Here is a 12,317-nt window from a genome sequence, read left to right on the forward strand (position 1 = left end):
CTCTTCCTTGAGGAAAATAATTGCTACATCAGTGGTCTCGTTAGTTCTCATTCTACAATTTTTACTGGTTATTATGATCACTTTTCCATCTGTTTTTAGCAATACGATGTGACGTCTGTAAAATCTATACTTCAACTCATTCTCCTTCCACCCTTGGTGAAAACATGCTGTAGAATTAAAGCAAAATTATGCTGTCCCCTGAGCCCCTTATGTCTTGATCTGCTCTCCAATGTTTCTTCTTCCCAATTTCAATGTGGGGAAGTCTATAATCTTACTGCGAAGATCATGTCCAAGACCAGCAGCATCAGCGTCACCCGAGAACTTATTACAGATGAAGAATCTCCGGCCTGCTGAATCAGAATGTGCAGCTTTGACGAGCCCCCCGCTGATTTATTTGGGGAAGAGAAGTTCTTTTCTATCTGGACTGAACATGACATTAAATGTGTTTTGCAAAATTACCTGTCCCACATTGTAGTCCATCCTTTATTTCTGTAGCTATATTCAAAGCAGAATCTGTCTTGTCACTTGTAGCCTGAAAATAATTTGAAGCAAATTATCAATAAAGAAAGTATGTTTCATGGACTATACAGTTACTAATACAAAATATAAATGAGAGTTTAATTACCTTTGAGGGTGGTTGTTTCTGAGAAGACACTGAAAAGCAAAAGGGATACATAATCACTCATATGTAAATATGATAAAGTTATCTATACATTCATGAAGTGTTAGCATCAAGCTGTATCCTCCTGCCTGTATTAGTATAGGCTTTGATTTTTGTGTCTGGGGACTGGAACATGACAGAGATACACTGAAAAAAAAGAAATACAGGTTTCACAAAACAAACCCTTACAATGTCAATCATGGTATGATTTTTCATATGTCTAAAACTAAAATGAAACAGTGTTAGTATCAATGTGAATATGCCGAATGATGAGGACAAATGTGATCTAAAATCAGAGGAGCAACTCATACACCTGAGAATCAATGTCAAAGCAGGTGCTACATGATCCTCCATGTCTTTCATGCAAGCTATCAAAAGGATTTACACTAGTGTACTACAAACATTCATCATGCTCTTTAACTTGCCTGATAACTGAGAAGGTACACAATTACAATGACACTTCAGATGAATGTACACTTCACGTCTCTTAAGTGGAAGGGAACTAAATTGATCTGCTTGGATATATGTTTGGTGAATCCTAGTAGTTAATATTCATTATTTATCATACCCATGTGGTGTAATAATCTGCCTACATTTCTTGTATCCTCTAGTTTAGCCTTCAGAAATTTTCTTCATCCACTAATGGCAGGAAGGTATAATATATAAACCTCATCAAAAAGTACAATAAATTACACATATTTATACAAAATGCAATGGCTCCTGGCATTAGATATTAATAAGCTTTTACATTTGGATATCAGTCCAATATTCATTGAAAATAACCATTTTAGGATTCAATTAATAAATTTAACATTATTTTTGTCTGCAAAATTAGTCTGCTCTGGAATATCATTTTATTATAAAGAATTTTCACTAAACAGCTATTTTAATGAAAAAGCCAGCACTTTGGAAAAAAGCTAATATAGTCGTATTAAATTTTAACTCATTTGAATAACTAATAAAAAATATATGTCTGATGTCTGATACTAATAAACAGGAATGAGGCACTGTGGTTTATCCCAACTCTAGCACTCCTTCCTGATTCCAGTAGTCATCGGAGCAGTCAGAAATCAAATCTTCTGGTATGCAAACATTCTAAATGCATCTGAAGTGAGTTCACTCAGGTTTCCTCAGCAGAAACCCCAAAATTACCTAAATAACTTCTTCCTTCCCCTCTTTCTTGCCTTGCAATCCCTCTTTCTTGATGAAAATAATTACTACATCAGTGGTCACTTTGTTTCTCATTCTCCAGTGTTTACGGGTTATTATGACAACTTCCTCCCTCTGGTTTTAGCAGTACCATCTGACATCTATAATTTCTGTTACTTCTTCTCTTTCTCCTTCCCCTCTCCATAGAAACATGCTCTGAAATAAGAGCAAAATTATGCTGTCCTCCGATCCTCTTATGTCTTGAACTGTTTTCCAATGGTTCTTCCATCCAAATTCAATGTAGGGAACTCTACAAGCTTGTTACTAAGATCGTGGCCAAGGACCAGCAGCATCAGCACCACCTGACAACTTACTAGAAATGCACAATCTCAGGCCTGCTGAATCAGAAAGTGCATTTTCAATGACACTCCACTGATCTATTCAGGGGTGGGATGTTCTCTTCTGTCTTGAGTGCACATGACATTAAATGTGTATTGCCAAATTACCTGTTCCAGATTTCCAACCGTCCATTACTCTTGTGGCAAAATTCAAAAGAGAAACTTTCTTTTTAAATATAACCTGAATGGAAAGAGAAACAAAATAGTCAATACATAATATATATTTCATAGGCTGTAAAATAAATAATTCAAAATATAAATGAAAGAGTAACTACCTTCTGGGCCGATTGTTTCTGAGGAGACACTGAAAAGTGAAAGAAATATATGATCCATCATATGTGAATATGATAAAGTCGTCCATACATTCATGCAGCGTTAGCATCAAGCTGTATCCTCCCGCCTGCACTAGTGTAGGATTTGATGTTTTACAGTTTGTGTCTTTGGGACAGGAACATGAGGAAATACACTGAAGAAAATAGGAATACACGCTTCCAGAAAATATACGGTCAGAAATTACAAAGAGGTATTATGCGTCATGAGTGTATTACTGAAATAAAAAGTGTCAATATCAATGTGGATATGCCGAATGATGAAAAGAAATGTGATCTAAAATCAGAGGAGCAACTCATACACCCAGGAATCAATGTCAAAGAAGGTACTAAATGCTACTGCATGTTTTTCATGCAAGACGTCAGAGGGATTTATACCATTATACTGCAAGTATTCATCATGCTCTTTAACTTGCCTGGTAATTGAGCAGGTACACAATGACAATGACACTTTAGTAGAACGTACACTTCACAAGTCCTCGGTGGAAGTGGCCCAGCTTCAACAGCTTGGATATAGGTTGGGATAATCCTGTATATAATATTCTTTATTTCTCAAACCCATGTGGTGTAATAATGTGCCTACATTTGTTGTGTCCTCTAGTTTAGGCTACAGAAAGGTTCTTCATCCACTCATGGCAACAAATATAATATATGAACCTTATCAAAAAGTATAATAAATGATCAAATTTGACATACTTATACAAAATAAAGTTGCTACAAGCATTAGATATGAATAACCTTTTACATTTGGAAATCCCTCCAATATTCATTGAAAATAAGAATTTTAAAAGTCAATTAATGAATTCACCATTATTTTTCTTCCTAAAATTATCTGGCATAAAATATCATGTTATTCTCTAAAGCATTTTCATTAAATTGCTATTTTTATCCAAAAGTTAGCTAATTGAAAAGCAAAGCCAATATATGCATATTCATGTTTATGTCATTTGAATAACTAATATCAACAAAATGTATATCTCTGATGCCCAACAGTAACAAAGAGGAGTAATGAGTCACTGTGGTTTATCCCAGTTCTAGTACTCCTTCCTGCTTCCACTGTTTCCTAAAGCAGCCAAAATCAAAGCTTCTTTTACAAAAATGTTCAAATATGCAACTGAACTCAGGTTTCCTCAGAAGAAACCCCAAAATTACATAAATAACTTCTTATTTTCCCTCCTTCCTGCCTGACAATCCTCTTCCTTGAGGAAAGTCATTGCTACATCAGTGGTCTCCTTAGCTCTCGTTCTACAGTGTTTATGGGTTATTACCATAATTTCTCCATCTGTTTTTAGCAATACGATGTGATGTCTGTAAAATCTATACTTCATCTCTTTCTCCTTCCACCCTTGGTGAAAACATGCTGTAGAATTAATGCAAAATTATGCTGTCCCCTGACTCCTTATGTCTTTAATGGTTCTCCAACGTTTCTTCTTCCCAATTTCAACGTGGTGAAGTCTATAATCTTACTGCAAAGATCATGTCAAAGACCAGCAGCATCAGTGTCACCCGAGAACTGAAGAATCTCAGGCCTGCTGAATCAGAATGTGCAGCTTCAATGAATCCCCCGCTGATTTATTCGGGGAAGAGAAGTACTTTTCTATCTTGACTGAACATGACATTAAATGTGTTTTGCAAAATTACCTGTCCCAGATTGTTGTCCCTCCTTTATTTCTGTGGCTATATTTGAAACAGAATCTTTCTCGTCACTTGTAGCCTGAATGGGATTTGAAACAAAATAATCAATACGTAAAGTAGGTTTCATAGACTATACAGTTAATAGTTCAACATATAAATGAGACTTTAATTACCTTCTCAGCTGGTTGTTTCTGAGAAGACACTGAAAAGCAAAAGGGATACATAATCACTCACATGTACATATGATAAATTTATCCATATATTCATGCAGTGTTAGCATCAAACTGTATCTTCCTGCCTGTACTAGTGTAGGCTTTGATGTTTTCTACTTTTTGTCTGGAGACTGGAACACAACAGAAATACACTGAAAAAAAGGAATACAGCCTTCACAAAATATACCCTTACAATTTCAAACATGGTATGATTCATGATACGTCTAAAACTAAAATAAAACCGTGTCAATATCAATGTGGATATGCCGAGTGATGAGGACAAATCAGAGGAGTAACTCACACACCTGAGAATCAATGTCAAAGCAGGTGGTACATGATCCCTCATGTCTTTCTTGCAAGAAATCAAAAGGATTTACACCATTATACTACAAACGTTCATCATGCCCTTTAACTTGCCCAATAACTAGAAGATACACAATTACGATGACAATTCAGTTAAATGTACACTTCACGTCTCTTCAGTGGAAGTATCCTAAATTGATCACCTTGGATATATGTTTCCTGAAATCTAGTAGATAATATTCATTATTTCTCACACCCATGTGGTGTAATAATTTGCCTAAGTTTCTTGTATCCACTAGTTTAGCCTTCTGAAAGTTTCTTCATCCACTCATGGCAACAAACGATAATATATTAGCCTCAATAAAAATATCAATTACCAACGTTAACATACTTCTACAAAGTAAAACTGCTACAAGCATTAGATATTAATAAGTTTTACATTCAGAAATCACTCCAATATTCATTGAAAATCACCACTGTAGGAGTTAATTAGAATTCAACATCATTTTTGTTTCTAAAATAGCCTTGTTGGAAGTATCATGTTAGTCTCTAAGGAAGTTTCATTAAATAGCTATTTTATCCAAGAGTTAGCTCCTTGAACAAGGAAGCCAATGTATTCATATACAAGTTTATCTCATTTTTATAAGTAAAGGCCAGAAAACATGTATCTCTGATGCCTAATAGTAACAAAGAGGAGTAATGAGTCACTGTGGTTTATCCCGATTCTAGCACTGTTTCCTGCTTCCAGTAGTTCTTGGAGCAGCCAAAATCAAATCTTCTTCTATGCAAATATTCTAAATGCATCTGAAATGAGTTCACTCAGGTTTCCTCAGCAGAAACCCCAAAATTACATAAATACTTTCTTTTTCCTCCTTCCTGCCTCACAATCCCTCCTTCTTGAGGAAAATAATTGCTACATCAGTGGTCTTCTTAGCTCTCATTCTACAGTGTTCATGGAGTTATTAGGATCACTTTTCCCTCTGTTTATAACAATATGATATGATGCCTATAATATCTATTACATCATCTCATTCTCTTTCCCCTCTTGATGGAAACATGCTGTAAAATTAAAGCAAAATTATGCTGCTTCCTTAGCCTGGTATGTGTTGAACTGCTCTCCAATGGTTCTTCTTCCCAATTTCAATGTAGGGAAGTCTACAATCTTACTACTCAGATCATGACCAAGGACCAGCAGCATCAGGGTCACCTGAGAACTCACTACAAATGAAGAATCTCAGGCGTACTGAATCAGAACGTGCAGCTTAGACGAACTCCCCACTGATTTATTTGGGGAAGGGAAGTTCTCTTCCATCTTGATTGAACATGACATTAGAAGTGTTTTGCAAAATTACCTGTCCCAGATATTGGTCCCTCCTTTATTTCTGTGGCTATATTTGGAACAGAATCTTTGTCATCACTTGTAGCCTGAATGGGATTTGAAACAAAATAATCAATATGTAAAGTAGGTTTCATAGACTATACAGTTAATAGTTCAACATATAAATGAGACTTTAATTACCTTCTCAGCTGGTTGTTTCTGAGAAGATACTGAAAAGCAAAAGGGATACATAATCAATCATATGTAAATATGATAATGTTATCCATACATTAATGCACGGATAGCATGTTAGCATCAAGTTTTGTACTCCTGCCTGTATTACTGTAGGCTTTGATATTTTATACTTTGTTTCTTGGGACTAAACATGAAGGAAATACACTGAAGAAAATAGGAATACAGGCTTCAAGAAATATACACTGACAATTTCAAATGTGATATGACTTTCTCCATATGTCTAAAACTAAGATAAAGCCATGTCAATATCAATGTGGATATGCTGAGTGATGAGGACAAATGTGATCTAAAATCAGAGTCCAACTCATACACCTGGGAATCAACGTCAAAGCAGGTGATACATGCACCCGCATGTCTTTCATGCAAGATATCAGAATGATTTGGAACATTTTACTGCAAACATTCATCATGCTCTTTAACTTGATTAATCAGTGAGAAGGTACACAATTATAATGACACTTTAGTTGAAATCTCTTCAGTGGAAGTGTCCTAACTTAATCAGCTTGGATATATGTTTGGTGAATTCTAGTATGTAATATTCATTATTTCTCACACCCATATGGTGTAATAATGTGTCTACATCTCTTGTATCTTCTAGTTTAGCCTTCCAAAAGTTCCTTCATCCACGCATTGCAACAAGGTATAATATATAAACTTCATCAAAAAGTGTAATAAATTAGCAAATTTGACATACTTATACAAAATAAAGTTTCTACAAGCATTAGATATGAATAAGCTTTTACATCTGGAAATCACTCCAATATTCCTTGAAAATAACCATTTGGGAGTCAAGTAATGAATTCAACATTATTTTCACTTCTAAAATAGTCTGGTTAAAGTATCATGTATTCTCTAGAGAATTTTTATTAAGTTGCTATTTTATCCAATAGCTCCTTGAAAAACAAAGCCAATGTATGCATATTCACATTTATCTCATTTGAATAACCAATGTCAACAAAACATATACCTCTGGTGCCCAATGGTAACAAAGAGGAACAATGAGTCACTGTGGCTTATCCCAATTCTATCACTCTTTCCTGCTTCCAGTAGTTCCTGGAGCAGCCAAAAATGAAATCATCCCTTATGCAAATATTCTAAATGCATCTGAAGTGAGTTCACTTAATCTAAGAGTTATAATTTAAAAAATCATTTTATTTATACTCATGAAGACTCCTGATGTTTTTACATTTCCTGGATTCAGCAGTTCGACTTTCTCACTGTCTCTTCGTCCACTTTTGCAAAAACATACACATCAATGAAATAATGTGTAATCAGATTCCTATGAAAATAAACTAAACAAAGTTTCTAAATCACTAGAGACTTCTTTTCTTATAAATAACCAACCAATATGACATAATACATATATATACATATGTCATGATTGTCATGATTATTGGCAGTTATCTGTTTAGTACTCTTAAAATACATTCTTTGATTCCTTTTTTTTTAAATCTAGTTTCACATGATATACCATCAGGGTCTCTCAGGTTCTTTTACAAAATAACTACCTCAGCAAACACAGCTTTCCAAAAAAAAACAAAAAACAAAAATCTGATGTGAACGAAGCATGTATCATTGATGTGCAAAACTTCTAGGGAGAAGAAATGAGACCCTGTGGGTTACCCTCATCCTTCTAACTTCTGCTTCTGCTTTCCATTAAGCGACTTCCCACAAGTCTCCTCATCAGAAACCTCCAAATTACCTCACTAGCTGCTTTCTTTGTTCTGCCCAATTTGACTTACACTCTTTTTTGTTCATAAATCTAATATCCATATTGGTGGACTTGATTCTTTGCCCTCCACATTCGTTTCTTCATTATTTTCACCACCACTGTATGTGACATCTGTACAATCCCATTCTGACACATGTGAAGATAAGGTTTTGCTTTATTAAAATGTTAAATGTGTCAGTCACTTGACTAATGTGTACAAATTCCTTCTTCACAAAAGCAGCCCCATGGCCTCCTCTCTCCCATAGACACTCTTTCACAGCTGTTCTTCACTCACATCGGTTTGAGTATCTATCATCTCTCATTTTGTCTCTACGCTTTCACCTCATATTATGAGTTATTATCATAGGCTCAGCAGCCTATCCTACCTGTTTTCCTCTCCAGCAGACAGTACTGAGCAATAAACTAGGATTTTCCAGGATATGAACACTTTTATGTACACAACACTTTGTGGAGCTATTTTATGTTTAACTACCCATAACACCACTATGTCTATGCTTTCCAGAGAAACAAGCTCTGAAATTTTATTGAATATAACCTATTTAGAAACTTCTTTAACTACAATGACAGTCTCTCCTTGATGCACCAAAATCTTCAGAAATAACTTGTGAAGACTTGAAAACATGTCAGTAATTGACATGAAAAATGAAGCACTGACATAATTTTTTGCAGGTATAAAAAAGACAAGCTGAGATCCTTACTAGATCCAAGAAGAGCAAAGTACATTAGACAGGAAATAAATATGGAACAGAAATATTTTCATTTGTAATGAAAATTCCTCTATTTACAGTTTTCAGAAGAGAAAAAAATACACACACACACACACACACACACACATTCACACACAAAAACCAGAGCAATATGGCTTTACAGGGTGTTTCTTCATCAAAGTCCCATTTGCCATTTGACATCTGGGAACACTCTATAGGGATCAACAAAGGGGTTCTAAATTGTGATCTGAGTAGTTTAGAGTTTAACATTCATGAAGGGGAGCCAAGAGGACAAGTAACACTTTGACCATTGGCCATTTCCACTCCTTACTGTTAGTCTCTGAAAAGCACATACTGGATTTTCTCAGAGTCAGGACATGTCAAAAAGACATGCTTTAAGGGGGAAACAGTTGCAATCAACACAGCCATGGGAGAGATACAGCTATGCTTGCTAGGATTTCCAATACTTCTGTTTCATTTCTAATATAGTACAAATCAATAAAAGCAACCACGTAAGCATATCCATGTTGGTATGTCATCATATTTATGTCCATATGGTATCAGCATGAAGAGAGCATAATATGCTGTAGTCATCACATGGCATATCATGAGATCATACAATAAATCAAGAAATAACTCACTGGGTCAATGTGGATAGATCTGAAATATATATCACTGATTTTACAAAGACCAAGTTGCATTCATTAAGTGTACTGACTGTACTTTTCTACAAGTTTTTAATACACAAAATCAAGTCCTACATGTTATCTATGAATGTGCACATATGTTGTAAGAGGTTTTTAATGTGCATTTGGGTGATTTCTTTTTTTTTTAAATTAATTCAAGCTCTTGGTTACATGTCAGCAGTAAGCTTCAGTATTATAGAAAACCCAAAACCGTAACAGCTCAGAATCACCGTCTTAAAAGGCTATGTCTACCAAAGAGTCAGGAAAGCATGACCACTTACTTTCTTCATTTTTGAAACTCAGAGGTACCTCACGCACACTCCCAAATAAAACTGCACAAGTTCCTTAGTTTAATTAGATCCCATTTGTCAATTTTGGCTTTTGTTGCCATTGCTTTTGGTGTTTTAGTCATGAAGTCTCTGCCCATGCCAATGTCCTGAATGGTATTGCCCAGATTTTCTTCTAGGGTTATTATGGTTTTAGGTCTTACTTAAACGTTTAAGTCTTTAATTTATCTTGAGTTAATTTTTGTATAAGGTGTAAGGAATGGGTCCAGTTTCAGTTTCCTGCATAAGGCTAGCCAGTTTTCCCAACACCATTTATTAAATAGGTAATCTTTTCCCCATTGATTGCTTTTTGTCAGGTTTGTCAAAGATCATATGGTTGTAGATGTATGGTGTTACTTCTGAGGCCTCTGTTCTGTTCCATTGGTCTATATCGCTGTTTTGGTAGCTGTACCATGCTGTTTTCATTACTATAGCCTTGTAGTGTAGTTTGAAGTCAGGTAGTGTGATGCCTCCAGCTCTGTTCTTTTTGCTTACAATTGTCTCGGCTATATGGGCCCTTTTTTGTTCCATATGAAATTTCCAGTAGTTTTTTCTAATTCTGTGAAGAAAGTCAATGGTAGTCTATAGCATTGAACCTATAAATTACTTTGGGCAGTATGGCCATTTTCATGATATTGATTCTTCCTATCCATGAGCATGGAATGTTCTTCCATTTGTTTGTGTCCTCTCTTATATCCTTGAGCAGTGGTTTGTAGTTCTCCTTGAAGAGGTCTTTCTCATCCCTTGTGAGATGTATTCCTAGGTATTTTATTCTCTTTGTAGCAATTGTGAATGGGCATTCACTCATGATTTTGCTGTTTGTCTTTTATCGGTGTATAGGAATGCTTGTGATTTTTGCACACTGATTTTGTATCCTGAGACTTTGCTGATGTTGCTTATCAGCTGAAGGAGATTTGGGGCTGAGACAATTTGGTTTCCTAAAAATACAATCATGTTATCTGCAGAGACAATTTGACTTCCTTTCTTCCTATTTGAACACCCTTTATTTTTTCCTCTTGTCTGATTGCCCTGGCCAGAACTTCCAATACTATGATCAGAGGGAACAGGCAACCTACAGAACAGGAGAAAATGTTCGCAATCTCTCCATCTGACAAAAGGCTAATATCCAGAATCTAAAAGGAACTTAAACAAATTTATGAGAAAAGAACAAACAACCTCATCAAAAAGTGGGTGAAGGATATGCTCAAAAGAAGACATTTATTCAGCCAGTAAACACATGAAAAAAAGGCTCATGATCACTGATCATTAGAGAAATGCAAATCAAAACCACGAGATACCAGCTCGTGCCAGTTAGAATGGTGATCATTAAAAACTCAGGAAACAACAGATGCTGGAGAGGATGTGGAGAAATAGGAACGCTTTTATATTGTTAGTGGGAGTGTCAATTATTTCAACCACTGTGGAAGACAGTGTGGTGATTCCTCAAGGATCTAGAACCAGAAATACCATTTGACCCAGCAATCCCATTACTGAATACATATCCCAAAGATTGCAAATCATTCTACTATAAAGACACATGCACATGTATGTCTATTGCAGCACTATTCACAATAGCAAAGACTTGGAACCAACCTGAATGCCCATCAGTGATAGACTGGATAAAGAAAATGTGGCATATACACATCATGGAATACTATGCAGCCATAAAAAAGGATGAGTTCATGTCCTTTGCAAAGACATGGATGAAGCCTGAAACCATTATTCTCAGCAAACTAACACAGGAAAAGAAAACCAAATGCCACATTTTCTCACTCATAAGTGGGAGTTGAACAATGAGAACACATGGACACAGGGAGGGGAACATCACACACCGGGGCCTGTCAGGGAGATGGGGTCCTAGGGGAGGGACAGTATTAGTAGAAATACCTAACGTAGCTGATGGGTTGATGGGTACAGTAAACCACCATGGCACATGTATGCCTATGTAAAAAACCTGCATGTTCTTCACATGTATCCCAGAATTTAAGGTATAATACAAAGCAAACAAACCAACATTAATTCAGGTTGTTGGTTACCTGTAGGCAATGAATTGTAGTAGTATCAAAGACTCTAAGGCTAAAACAGCTCAGAATCATTGCTTTAAAACCCTGTATCTACCAAAGAGTCACCAAAAAATGATTAATGACTTTATTCATTTTCCAGAATCAGAGGTATCACACACACCCAAACTCACAAACAAAAGCGCACACACACATACACATGCAGAAATTCAAGCTGGTAATCAGAGCATGTGATTGGGTGAAGACTCGAAGGTTCTCAGTGTGACAACACCGACACAAAGAAGATGAAGTTCTAACACAATTGTAATGTCAGCTGGTATAGCTTTTCTCTAGGTAAAAGACAGTATTGCAACCAGAAATTGAAGCACTGAAAAATATTTATAGTTTCAAAATTCATCTCCTTGAACCCCTAACATGCATACAAATTCCACACTGGGATCTTTATCACAACCTAAAAGGAAAAGCATCTGAGCTAGAGCTCACATTTTTAAAATTTCTTTCCCTTGTTCTTCTAAATGTCATTTTATAAGCATAGACACTAACAACAGCATCAGCATCATTTAGATCAAATCCTTCTATCTTATT

At 35.8% G+C, this 12,317-nt stretch overlaps 1 protein-coding gene across 1 annotated transcript in view; it reads right to left on the reverse strand.

Moving 5' to 3' along the window:
- The window catches only part of ANKRD36C (ankyrin repeat domain 36C), a 173,737-nt gene that overhangs the window by 105,997 nt on the left and 55,423 nt on the right, over nt 1-12,317 (reverse strand). Inside the window, exons 24-31 of the mRNA XM_063695529.1 lie at nt 6,207-6,235; nt 6,040-6,112; nt 4,346-4,374; nt 4,179-4,251; nt 2,484-2,512; nt 2,317-2,389; nt 626-654; nt 460-532 (exon numbers count right to left, since the gene is read on the reverse strand). Coding sequence (XP_063551599.1) covers nt 460-532; nt 626-654; nt 2,317-2,389; nt 2,484-2,512; nt 4,179-4,251; nt 4,346-4,374; nt 6,040-6,112; nt 6,207-6,235 — 408 coding nt within the window. The remainder of the gene's footprint in view (nt 1-459; nt 533-625; nt 655-2,316; nt 2,390-2,483; nt 2,513-4,178; nt 4,252-4,345; nt 4,375-6,039; nt 6,113-6,206; nt 6,236-12,317) is intronic.

This window comes from Gorilla gorilla, chromosome 12 (assembly GCF_029281585.2).
Source record: "Gorilla gorilla gorilla isolate KB3781 chromosome 12, NHGRI_mGorGor1-v2.1_pri, whole genome shotgun sequence".
In the NCBI taxonomy this organism is placed as follows: Eukaryota; Metazoa; Chordata; class Mammalia; order Primates; family Hominidae; genus Gorilla; species Gorilla gorilla.